This window comes from Mercenaria mercenaria, chromosome 3 (genome assembly GCF_021730395.1).
Source record: "Mercenaria mercenaria strain notata chromosome 3, MADL_Memer_1, whole genome shotgun sequence".
In the NCBI taxonomy this organism is placed as follows: domain Eukaryota; kingdom Metazoa; phylum Mollusca; class Bivalvia; order Venerida; family Veneridae; genus Mercenaria; species Mercenaria mercenaria.
Genome location: NC_069363.1, coordinates 90633749 through 90647633, shown reverse-complemented (window position 1 = coordinate 90647633; position 13885 = coordinate 90633749). Strand labels below are relative to the sequence as shown.

At 34.4% G+C, this 13885-nt stretch overlaps 1 protein-coding gene and 2 long non-coding RNA genes across 3 annotated transcripts; 1 reads left to right on the top strand and 2 right to left on the bottom strand.

Annotated features, from left to right (window-relative positions):
• Window positions 1-1496: 1496 nt before the first annotated feature.
• Window positions 1497-4300, bottom strand: LOC123524082 (uncharacterized). The gene is made up of 3 exons (XM_045301983.2): window positions 4051-4300; window positions 2472-2614; window positions 1497-1992 (listed from the first exon to the last, which is right to left on the bottom strand). Exons 1-3 carry the CDS (start codon window positions 4283-4285, stop codon window positions 1858-1860), a joined length of 513 nt encoding a protein of 170 aa, XP_045157918.2. The 5' UTR covers window positions 4286-4300; the 3' UTR covers window positions 1497-1857.
• A 71-nt stretch (window positions 4301-4371) lies between these two features.
• On the top strand, window positions 4372-11388 carry LOC128555773 (uncharacterized). The gene is made up of 2 exons (XR_008370350.1): window positions 4372-4513; window positions 10721-11388. It is a non-coding gene; the product is annotated as an uncharacterized LOC128555773 (long non-coding RNA).
• On the bottom strand, window positions 11123-12470 carry LOC123524083 (uncharacterized). Its single transcript, XR_006681217.2, has 3 exons — window positions 12314-12470; window positions 12052-12197; window positions 11123-11864 (listed from the first exon to the last, which is right to left on the bottom strand). It is a non-coding gene; the product is annotated as an uncharacterized LOC123524083 (long non-coding RNA).
• Between the last annotated feature and the right edge of the window lie 1415 nt (window positions 12471-13885).

Below are 13885 nucleotides of genomic sequence, written 5' to 3'. Positions count from 1 at the left end.
TGCATACAATGGTGACCGATCTGTTAAAGTGAGTATATCCTACCTGTATGACGAAAATACGAGACATTTTAACACTAATTTATCCATTTACAACGAGAAAATTAAGGGGCGGTAGGCAAATACGTGTTTTTCAGTGAATATTTCCTGAATGTTAGAAAAAACTACAAACGATAAGAAAATTTCGAAACATCCCCATGAAAGCGTGTTCATTGTAGGTCATCCTCGGCCAGTTCCCAATAACAAAGCTTTAATAATGAAAAAACTGCGAAGGAAAACATTACCTTGACTGGTGAAAACTACCGCAAAAAGCGCCCTGCTCGCACGTAATTATACCACCGGTCAACGCTTACGTTGAGACTCGGTGTACTTGCACGCAAAACTTTAACCAGGATTTTCTAAGTCCAAAAGGGGGCATAATTTGCTCAAAATACATGTCAGAGTTATGGGACTTGACCCAGAGAGGTTGGTAATTGACCTAGAAAAAGAAAAAATAAGTTTCAAAGCTATATGCCTTTAATTGATGGCTGTATGTACTTGCATGCAAAAACTTAACCAAGGTGTGACGCCGACGCCGACGCCAGGGTGAGTAGAATAGCTAGACTATTCTTCAAATAGTCGAGCTAAAAAGTGTGTCAAAGTTATGGACCTCGTGTCATATGATGTGAGTGATGATATAGTACAATCATTTCAAGTTTGAATCAAATCAATTTTGTAACAATAAAGTGAAAGTGTCCGAAATTTTAAGTAAAAAGGTGTAAGGTGGTGCGAGTTCCGTATGATGTGTGTGATGATGAGGAGAATAACTATCTAAGTTTGAAGAAATCCATCGGGTAATATTTAACAGAGATAAAGTGACTAAAAGTGCACTAAAACTTGATCCAAGGTGTGGATGCGGACACGGACGCCGGGTCGAGTTGGATAGTTCTCCATATAGCTAAAATGACTGATATATTTTATCACCAAATTCTCAATTTCACCTCTACTTTGTCTGATTACTTCCCTTTGATAGTCTCGATGAGAAAATATCTTCAGTATACATGTAATATCATTGAACCAAGCTGTCTAATTCCACATAAAATTACCTGACATTAAAAATCTTTAAAAGGACAAACTTAAGTGTAAGACGGAAACATTGATGGTCATTTCATGATGCCGAAGTTAAAAGTTTGAAAGCATTCAGAGGACCGGACGATATACACATAAGGGGGTTCATTTGTCATAATGTAAGCCAGAGTTAAAAAGAAACTGCCATGAAAGGTCGGCCGACGCCGACGAAAGGGTGATAACAAAAGCTCTACCGTTTCAGTAGTCGAGCTAAATATTAAACGAACTATTGACCGTGTTTCATTTACTTTCCACGTGTTCACAGCAAGGTTAATATAATCATTCTTTATCGGAAAAACAATAATTGTACTACGAGGGCAATGCCTTAAAGTGCAGGCTTGTTTACAAACATATTGGGGCCTTGACATAGAAAAGAAATGAGTAACACAGTGTTTAGCAGTGCATTTACTTTAATATTAACATAAATACATATCAAATACTGACAATATCTTTGTCACACTGTAAATACACTCAAAATATCACCATTTAGAAAAGGAAACACCTCTCATTTAACTTCCGGAAGCACATTTAAGCACGCATTTTACAATACCCATCCACATTTAAGATTTATGAAAGTGTTTGTTCGGTAACACGAGTAGCTATTATATAGCCTATATACAAATGAGATATAATATGTACATGACAGTATCACTGTATCAAACAAAATGGACGCAAACAACCGAACAGTTTTAACTGAACACAACTAGCATCTGATTGCCATTGTCTACCCGTTTTTTTCCAGTCTTTATGAAACTAACTGGCAAATCCAAAGGAGGTGTACAGGGTCTTGGAATTCCTCCTTTCAAACTGGGAAAAATCAGTCGCTGTTGTTGGAGACCCGACGGGGGAGGATGTGTCCGACGATACGGAGTCCTGGCGAATTCTCACCTGTACGATTTAAAAAAAAGGGGGAATTAAATATAATGCTCATAATTTACCTCGACAGATTATCAGAACTATGCTACTAAAAGTTTTGTCCCATATTTTAGACATAATGGAAATGTCCTCTGTTTAAGATCAGACTAATGTAAGGCGTTAAACGCATTGTCACCAGTGAACAGTACACAAACACTGTCTGCTCCGAGATGACGTTACATTCTGACCAAAAGAGCTATCTTGTATTATTTACGCTGAAATGCAGACATCTGTTTGCATATTTTCCTAAAACTATTGCTGATACTTTGCATCAGTGTATAATCAAATCTGAACTGTCTGGAGAGTATTTACAACACTAAAAGCGTCCGTATTGGGTGAAATATCTTTCTTTTATCAATATAATGTGATTTGCCACTTTCTTATATAATCACGAATCAGTACATACGCTTTCTTTCAAAGGTTCAGTAAAACAGTACAAACAAGCTCTATACCTGCAATGGTTGTGGTTTTCCAGTGGTACTCCACCAATTTTGTTTAGTTTGATTCCCAGCAACAGGAATGTTTGGGTTCATTTTCGGGTTGAAGTGATGGTTTTTCCCCAATGACTCTCTCACTTCTTTCGGGTCCATTTTTTCTGAAGTGAAAAATAGATAAACATTGACCCTCACTGTCAACAAAGCTTTTTGAAATAAGAACTAGAAATGTGGAGACTTCTTTATGAACATTTCTGAGAAACTAATTAACTCATGCAATGATAATCCTGTCATGGTTATGTAATGCCTTCTTAAATGCTACCATAACTTAACTGACGCTATTTTTATTTTCTGATGGTCGCGTCCATTAAGTTATGGCGTAGCCCCTGTTATTTTTGAAAATCAAGGACAATATTTTGTATATTTTTTAATTTTATTGAATAATAAATATAACCATTCAACAAAGTTCATGAAAAACACCTTAAAATGTTTAAATTCACAGAAAAGATCTCTGTGCGGCCTATTTGTTTTCAAATGAAGAGTAGGGAAAACCGGGGCAAACTGGAACACGGGGCAATTCGGAACAAGGTAACAATTAATCAGGTCGGAGACTTCACCTGAATTGAGAGACACTGATCTTGATCTAAACACTATCTCTCTTTCGAAAGACAAAATATCGATCGAAAGACTCAAATAAGCTAAAGCAATGAAAATCAATGAAAACAGTAATTAAATCGCACAAATTGATTTCATAGTCTTTCTTTCATCAAATTTTCAAAAGCCAAATTAGATTTCTATTTGTGAATTTTGATAAAGCATTATAGTTCTTATGCAAAGTTTCATGAAAAATTGTTTCTTGTAAAATTTATTGGAAATACCAAGTTGTTTAAAGCTAAATCCAGTCTTTCGGACGAGAGACAGTGTTTTAGATCGAGAGAATGTCTCTCAATCCAGGTGAAGTCTCCGACCTGACAACTACAATGGCGGTCAAAATATTGCAGACAGTGGTACCCATCTGAAACTTGTGTGCATAATTTGTAGTCCAAATTTGTTGCTCTTCAAGAATGGAGGAAATAAAAGAATCTATCTATTTATTAATTCTATGTCAGATCAAAAGAAAAATGGATAAGAAAAAGTGGGTCCATGGCATTTCATTTAAGGACAGGCTTTTGGCGCGATTTCTGGATGGTTCGTTTCAGCTCAGAGATCCGTGACAGCATAAACATCTCTGAGCTGAAATATTTTAGCTAGTAACACAGTAATGCCTCTGAAAAAATACCAGTAATGCCTATGAAAAATACCAGAGTTAAAACTGTAAAATATTTGTCTTTTATATCAATTAGTGAGACCGTTTATAATGAAGCCACTGAAATACCTAGAGTATTAACGAACCGGTCTTATTACTCAGTATCTTTTTTATCTACATAATTTGAAATAAAAAATGCTCGAGTCACAATTTCAAAACAAAGCTGGCGTTTTTTTCTGGATTGTCGTGATGAGATTCAAACTCGCTTTGCAACAAGTCCGGAGCCCTACCCGGCATGTTTGCCGTCATGCAGTGTTGCAAGTTCCCACAAATTTATAATGCATTTCTTACCTCTAAATATATTCCTTATATTAAGCGCAAGTGATTCGATAAGTCGGCAATCACATGTATTGACAAAACTGGTTTGCAGGGTCTTATTTATAGCGCTCGGAAGTCCCGGGAAAATTGAGCGAAACTCAACATTTACACTGATGTACAACAATCTATGCGTTCTCGAATATTTAGTTGTTAGAGCCAGCCTTTGTGTTTGTTTTTCTTCAAAATCACCGAAGTCTATAGAATACATTATGTCGTATGTAATTGTGCCTATAACAGAACTAAATTTTACTATGCACTTCTCAAGCACATGTTTTTTTGTTTCATAATCTTATTTTTGTGTGTATTTATTTATAGTCGTCACCGGGTGATTCCGCCAGACTATACAAATGTTAATTGTTTTATGATTTGGAGAACAGTGCAAGATATAGAAGCTGTTTCACTTCCGGAAGTTCTCCTAAACGCACATGGTGTAAAGGTAAGTGTCAGGTCTAGCATATTTCTAGAATCCGTAACCTTATAACTGATAAATGTACCCTAAGGAAATAATTAAAATCAGAACCAATTGCAAAATATCTAGGGGTAGACATTTCTAAACATCTGTCTTGGATCGTACCAATACAGTCAACACAACAGGCAAAAACGTAGGGTTTTATCCACTGAAAATTTGTTTATTAAACTGTCCATCCCTCGCTTATAAACTTCTTGACCGTCCCCAACTTGACTACGCATCGACAGTCTAGTCACCTTACACTAAAATATATACAGGTAGCACCTGCACGGGACCTCGATTCAAAAACACATCACAAAAACTATTTAATAGTACATTTTAATATTTTGTATAGACAGTTCAGCCTCCAGTTGGGATTGAACTTTTTGAAGAACTTTGAAATTATTTACAAAACACGAAATGGACAGTTGAAGAATATGTTGTTATAAAAACATAAAAGTAAAGGTTAAACATATTGTATTGCATGTGTGTCATGTATTTATACAGTTACAGCACAAATATACAGATTATAAATTTATAAGGTTGAGCCATGAACATATTGAAAGTATTGTTGCAACGGGTTGTAGGCATGCTGGTTCTATTTTTAGCACCCACGTGGTGTCGGAGATGTTTACAAACACAAGGTCACATGACGTGTTTCTCTGGTATGATTTCATACAATAGCATTTGATATCCGAAAAAAGTTGTGGACACATCATGTTCTTTCGTAGTCCTATAAATAAGATCTGACATTAACATATTTTTACATTTTGATGTCTATCTGTCGTGTTACATATGTTATATTACAATGCAAATTGAAAACAAAAACTAAAATGATCAAATATAACATAGGTATTATATATAATTTCTGGCCAAGGACGTGGTTTTACACGAAACTTGTTAATACGCAGTTAAGATCGGTAGCCGGTAACATACTTGTATGTATTATATTAAACAACATCCTATCAGAATCAATTTTATTCAACTAGCCTACATAATGACGATTTACCGGAAACTAGGTCATTTGAAAGGAAATTACCATTTACAATCTATCTGATATATCTAGAATTAATTTAAGAAGAGATCTGGGTCAGAAAAAATACTGACCGATTTATTTCAAACCGCATAAACTTATGCAACCACATGAATACGCATGTTAAGTTAAATGGGTCAATACATTGAATACAGAATGCACTGCATATAAGAGCATAAGAAGACCACCTATGGAAAGTGCAAAAAGTGATCACCTATCTCAAATGAAACTAAAGAAGTGATCTGTGAATGAAAGTGGTCTATTAATAGACGTGGTTGACTGGACATACATGTCTCCTTTCCCCTTTTGGCTGTCTGACCTTTAAAAATTATTTGGGTTGGGTCAAAAAGAAAAAAGATATCACAGAGCATAACATTGTTCATAATTTATAACTCACAGAGCAAAGTTAGGAGTAAGATCATTTTCTGAGTATTGTATAGTGCACTAAAACTGATAAAATTTTGAGATAGCGTCTTTACAAAATAGATTAGAACAGAAATACCCTGAAATAGTAAAATGGAATTACTCAAGTTCTTTAAATAATTCATGCGTATGCTTGAATAAGGTAATTATTTCATTGTATATAAAGATTTTGGTCACTGGGCAATGTATTGGCAATCATTTATTTGATTCCTGGAGAGATCTTACAAACATGTAAACTGACATTTTTTTCAAAAACTGTTAATTGTTTCCACCAATGCTTATTCCTACCACGCAGAAAACATTCTTTACCATTTAACATGGTATTTTCAAGTTGTGCACAAGTATCTGTTGTTCGTTCTTTTGCAGTAATTCTGCAAACATGCCAACGCATGCAGCTGCTGTCTTTTCTGATTGCGGCACGTCTTGTTTTGCTCCAGATTCTCCAGATAATTTAGATGACGCTAATGTGCTTGTTCTAATATTTGGTGCTTGATCCTTTCCTAATGTTAGAGAGAAAAAGTTTTATTTACACTGTCTTGTCTATCAGGTAGAATTTAAGTAGCACGCCATTATACCAGTTTACTGACAGTGTCAAGGCGATGTCAAGGCGATGTTCCTATTCCCTATCTAGTACGTATCGCTTGATTTGGTTTGTGGTATCCCCTTTCATATATTGCATTCAATAACGTGTACTCTGTTGATGGGGTTTTCAGGTGCTACAACTACTCTATCTCATGTTTAAACGATGCTGATGTCTGTCTGTGATGACTTATTTGTTCAATGCTTCCACTAGTCATAAAATTAGCCTTTTAACATGAATTATCTGAACATTTTATATAAATATCTTTATATATAAATATCTTTAGCCATTCATAGTAATCAGACTCCATTTTTGATACCTCACGAACTTCTGTGACTTTTTATAACGTTCGCTCACTTAACTTTTTTTCAACGTTTGACTCAACAACATATATGACATTTTTTGTTTATGTAAAAACGATTATTACATATATAATAATTATCATTGGGTAACACCTAGTTATAAAGGAAAAAACAACATTTCCATTGATATTTAACATTGCTGAAGAAGAGTGCAAATCTGTTTTTAAAATATTAAAGCTGTATGGTGTAATTTCGAATTGATAATTTCAATATATGAGCAGTAACATATACAGTACAAATACAAGCAGGGAGGTGGAGGGAGAACTATCTTTTGAATGTATGTAAATTTCCTTTTTGTTTGAAGGACCATACTTATAACTTTATCTGAATTTTGAATTGGTAACAGTAACATACACATTACAAATATGAACAGGGAAGTGGAGAGAGAACTATCTTTTGAATTTAGTATATATGTTTCCTTCTTGTAGATAAGACAAAGCTGGTAATTTTATCCTAAATCTCACTAGAAGTCCGTATTCGTTTTTTAAAATATTCATAATCATCTTTGCTGCCAATTCCTACAAGAGTATCACGCCATAATAAAACTTCCTATTCATGATTATCTTTTTTTTTCCTCAAGGCTAATTAGTCATTATACAACTTAAACCTAGAGTTACTTATAAACATACTTTCAGTGTTGAAATCATTTACAATTCAGGATTTAGCTTTCACAAAATTCAAAAATTTTCCAGGGCTGAACCTTCTTACCCTGCTCATACAGAAATGTTACAACACTTTCTAAGATGACCATTTTGTAGAAAAAAAAGTAACCATATTTTTACTTTAAACCCCTTGTTAAAATACAATTTTGTCTCGGGTTAAGGAACGTACTTGAAACAGTTATGTGACAGAGATTTCTTTCTCTCAAAACTTCAGAATATCAAAATGGAATTCTTCCTCTCATAGTATTCCAAGGTTGGCTTGCAACTTCCAAAACAATCTTACACCCATGGTATACATACATATATAATAGTGTATATATGCTCTCTAAATAAGAAGTGCATCGAACGCACACACATGCTAAACGGCGAACATACATTTTTGAAAACCTAAAGCTCACACCTCAGATCATTTTAGAAGAAACTTACTACTCACTATGTTCGGAAAACAAGGTATCAATAGTATTATAATAAGCTGAAGCCGACAAATCAATTGTCTCCTAGTTATACAAGATATTTTGCTTCTTCTCCCTTCCTCTAACCATCATATTGTTTATAACTTGCCTTGTTCCCAACAGCTATGACGTTTATTTCACTGCATCAGATAAGTCAAACAGGTGTTCTAGGTCCAAAGACCAGGACATGCGCATGAATTCATGACATGTATGTTAATAACTTCAAACGGGGTGAGAGTATATTTGCAACTCTACAGACAAAGTTTACCGGGGGAGCATACAATCGGATCCCCACATTTGTCCCTGAACATCCATTTTGACTGGCTAAGACCCTTGTGGCTAATTTATTTTTTAGGGTATCATTATAATTACATTTTGAACCGTTCGGCATACAGTGGTCAAGATTAGGAACTTTAATTTGGATCAAACTTTGCCTTCTGTAATTATTTAAATCAAAGAGGAATGAAGACTACAGAATGAGTATATTTTATATATTTTTCGTGCTTCTTAGTTTTTGAATAACGGGAAGTATAATCAACTTTTATATGTCGCATTCTTTATCTGATAAACACATGTCCGCACTATCAAACAGGCTCTTGACAAAAAGAATTCAACATCAATCGTTAATCTACATACTGCTTTTCCAAAGGTATGAATGATTCCAATTAATACAAACTAGAATTGTCACAGGAGTGACTTATACCCCCCACAACACGGTCTTGTCATAGAAGAATGGCAACCATAAGAAATTCTAAAAATACTTAGAATGGCCGCCAAGTTTAATTTGCCACGGACAATATTTGGCAAAAACGTCAAGTACTTCTACAAAGGCTTTGAACTTTAAAATGGTACTGAATGATAGCCCATATCTACCATATAGCAACCAACAACTTTCATCATTCTTGTCTTATTATTTTAATAGATATTGCTATTATAATATTCTGTTTCCCATGGGAAATGGCCGATTTCCTATGGGAAACGGTCATTTCCCATAGGAAAATGGCTTTCCTATGGGAACGGTGTTTTCCCATGGGAAAAATTTGGGAAATTTTTCTCATGGGAATACCTTATTTTTTATTTTTATATAAACTATTAGAAAAACATCATAGCTGTTTTATAAAAATACTTTTATGACACTGGCTAGTTTATTTGTTAAAAAAAAGATAATTTAGTTTTCCCATGGGAAAGAATTCCTATGGGAATCCCATAGGAAATTGTTCCCTTGGGAAAAGTTTCCCATGCGAATACTTTCTTGTAGGAAACTGTTCCCTAGGGAAACGTTTCCCATGGGAATGCGTTCCTATAGGCAATATTTCCTGTAGGAATTTTTTCCCTAGGGAAGAGTTATGCAAATAAATGTAGCCCGCCTGCTTAGTTCAAAAGGGACAGCGCAAATCTTTAGATCGCGTGGTCGCGAGATCGGTCCTCGGGCGAGGCGTCATCCGCATTAACTTCTCCATGACGATTTGATTAAAGCGGAAGTGTTATAAATTTAATCCTTTTTTTAGGCCCGCTAAATAAAACAAATCGTTGACGCTAAAAGATATAAATTTTCTATTTGGGCAAAATACACTTTTACCTTCAAAAATGACCTTTTGGGTTCATATACTAAGATTAATCTGGTAGTCGGATCATCTCGGCTGATGATTCACTTTAGAAAAATCTAACAAAGACTGCACAGTGTATTGGTAAGAGTGTTTGATGCACATACACAGAATGCGCATAACGTGTAGGTTCGAACCCATGATGATTTTTAGTGTATTAGCAATTATAATTAAATTAGTACGTATCATATTCTATTGTTTTGAATTCTATATTCGAACCCATACCTACAACAAGACATGGTGTTCGGCGTTCAGTCTAACCTACTGCGACAAGTTAAGTGCATTAGATTGGTTAATGTCATCTTAAGTATAAAACATGTCTTCAGTAAACTATAGCACCCTTAATTACACGATTTGAATAAAATAATAAAATGATACAACTTCGCTAAATGAAATAACCGACGTTAAACAATACAAATTTATTTTAAGTCTGAATCAAATCCATTTAGTAAGAACTGAGATAATAGACGGGACAAAACTGACTCCTTTAACACCCCCCTCCCCAACACCACCAAGTATGTTTGGTGGGAGTATCATAAAACAGAAGAAAATGCTTACTTCCAATAGGAAAAGCCACGTTCCAAGAACTGTAATCAAACCCCAACATCCTTCAAAATGTTAAAGGTGAGAATCAACTATGTCAAAGGTGCCTTTGATGAAAATTATACTTTCTAAGACTCTATAACATTAATTGATTTAAAGAATAATTGAGAGAACCTTAAGGTATTTATGGAGATGATTGCTTTTAAGCGACTCAGATCTTTGATGTGTTACATATACATATATGTCATCCTTTGAAAATGATGTCTTGACAGATGTTGATCGGATTTGATATGATAACCTTAGATAAAAAAAACCTCTCAAAGTGGGACGGTAGATATAACTTATCATTAAGTCGGTTCAGCACGACCTACATTAATTATTATCCATAGTCTCAAATAATATAATATAGTACATTAATTGGCTTTTTATTCAACTATGCTTCTAGAAATTTCCTGTTTTCTATCTTTATCACCGCATAGAACTTGTTATATTGACTAACTATAACTTAATACAACACTGCTTCCCTTCTCTTACAGATGCTTGTCATTGAATGTACTTATCATTTATGAAAACATGGCAACTGAGCAGACATATATAAACACGATTTATGACTGGTATGGATAAACACAAGTCGTTTTACAATGATCTGTCAGTAGTTTAAATGTTCCTATTTTCTTCCTAAGTTATTGCTTCACACATGTCAAAAACATCTTTATACAGAGTAGCTCAACTGCATCATATTCTAAATGATTAGTAAATCAATATGCGAGATCTTAAGATGCGTGTTCGTATTCGACCTTGTTACCTCAAGAAAGATCGACTTCAATTTTGAACTTGAACTTGTAAGGTGTTTACATCCTGTCTAAACGACCTTGGAAGACATCCAACATTAATTTCGTGGTGAATAATTGTTAAATAACAAACTAAAACAACATGACTTGTATTTCTTTCTTTTACATTTTATTGATATAACAAAAATGTTCATATTAAATATGACAAAATCTACATGTTATCACAAATAGTTTGTTTTTCTTCTCATTTTGAGGCTCCTTTCAGGTAACCCTAAAATAGTTTTTAACAGCAAACAAACCAAACACGTACACAGTTCACACAAGCTTACAACTTGAAATTCACATATATTTGATTTCTCATATGGATGAATGGCTAGTAGTAAATTCTATATCTAGTTATATCAATTAATGCACTTTTAACTGCTATGCACCAAATAACAAACCCGTTTTCAATGAGCACATATTTCCACTTCGATTTCTGGATCATTTTCATAAATATATAAAACTAAGTCCTAGGTTTCCTAATCTGAAAAGTCTATTCCCATATATACACTTTTCGAATCGATTCTCTTAATTGGCTGTGCTTCCGTAGTTTGAGGAGTCTGAGCGGTTTGTTGGGTTGTTCCAGATGTAGAACTAGCACTAGAATTCGATGGCGCAGTCTAAAATAAAAACAAAAACATGGTGGACGAGCTATGTGATGAAAAATGAGGTTTATCCGACTAGATATTGTGTCAACAACTGAGGTCTACGTTAAAATACTGTCCTTGTGCTCGTCAGACGAGTAAGACCTTGAAAGTTTCTTTGTGAACTGTTCAGACAAAGGGGAAGAACTCAGCGGTGAACTGCTCGTTTGAGATGACGAATCCGCTGACCCTTGTCGCTGTATCTATAATATAAAACACATATATGTGTTTCAGTGATACATTTTTGTTCTCTAGTGATAAATTGTATAGAATGAATAACCTTTTTTATTCTAGACACCAAGGAAAATGATTTAAGAATGCCTATTATAAAATACACGTAAATTGGTAGGCCTACATTAAGAAGAAGACAAATCGAGAAAAAATTTGTACCTGCATTGGAAGCGATGGTTTCATATGTAAATTGTTCCACCAGTGCTGTTGCTTTGGAGGGGTCCCCGCCGCTAGCTGGGGGTTCGTTTCAGGATGAAAGTGTTGGTTTTTTCCCAACTGCTCTCTTGCCTCTTTTTTATCCATATCTGAAAAAGATGTTTAAAACAAGTTTATTAATTTAAGTACAGATCATTTTCTTTAATATCAAATTCATCTACAGTTATATTACATTTTTTCACTAGTATACCGTTTAAATTCTTACCTGTATTTTCGTATAGTACGTAATATTTTCCGCAATAAAACTCCAGACGTTTGTGTAATCATCCAGGCTGCTCTTATTTATACTGATATCCACACAGCTGGTTGGAGAAAATCTGGGACAAAATTTATTACACTCCTTTCAAACAGACTTTACAATTTGTTAATATGGAAATTGAGCTGTTGTTGAATAGCGTTTAAAGCTGAAAGATCTTTTGTTACTGACTGTAATGGTTGTAAACAAATATAACCTTGACCTTTAAATCATTTTGTGATCAATACGCCGTGAAAACTCTGAAAAAGTCCAAATGTTTTGTGTTACTGAAATAAACAAGACCCATTTAGCGGGAACTAGTTGTTTTGTATACCCTGTGGTCTAATGAACATTCGTAATAACAACTAGACAATCTGTTAATCTGTTAATTTGTTTCCTTTAGGGACCGACATAAAATTCTAGATTGGGATGGGACGATAAAGATATATGTTCTGTACAAAATAGCTTTTATGTACTGCATGTAGATTTTGTATTACACATCTTTGATTAAATTTAAAATAAAAAACAGTTTTACCCAAAATATAGCTCATCATTACAAATTAGTTGGATTTTGGGGCTCTGTGGAAATGTGTGATAAATGTCGAGTATACATGTTCCGGAACTTTTGTCCATTCTTACCTATATCTATTGCACGGCTCATTATTCACTTTGCATGTGATAAAAGTAAACCTTGGATGAAACCTTGGATGTTCAAGAACTTTTGTCCGCTCTTTTCAGAACGACATATTCATCATTTTTATTTAATAGTTGCTGGCATAATATTAATTTATAGCCTAGCTGTCATACCGAAAAATAATTATGTTTTCTTAGGTGACATTTCGTTGTTGTTGTTATTTTTGGACAACATAACCTAGATATTGTAATATTTTTTATCTGTCCGGTTGTTTTTTTTTATCGTCACAGAGTTGAAAGCTATGTGCAATGACCTATCAGTTATAACATGTTTACTTAAATCTAGTTATGACGTCACCTTTCAAAAAAATGTCATTCTGTCATTTGATATGTCCATATTTTGCTGACTGTTTATGTGTAGTTTAATGGATAAAGCATTTGTTGTTGTTGTTGTTGTTATTGCACATATGGTAAAAACTCATTAGCACAATGTACTTGCTCTTGAATAGATCGAATGTGATCATAACTTTCTCGGTACAAAGGAAAATAATACACATGATTCAATGTTGTTTGCATTCCCAGAGACAAGCATTACTTTAGTTAGTAATGATGCTGTATGTGATACAGAAATTATAAAAACCGAAGAATATAAAAGTATCTAGCACTCATTTGCAATCTATTCATTTATTACTGACTATATAGTACATGTTTTCTGGATTTATCTTTTGTCCCGCATGAAACTTGCGAGATAGTATCAAAGGTGGTTCCTGTAAATTTATGAAGAATACCACTCTTTTTTTTTAGCAATATCATCATATTTATCATTATACTACCATTATGATTGTGCCAGAAATTCTTGCCGCATCCCCAGGCCCGGAACGGGGGCAGGGCCCAGGAGGCCCGTGCTCA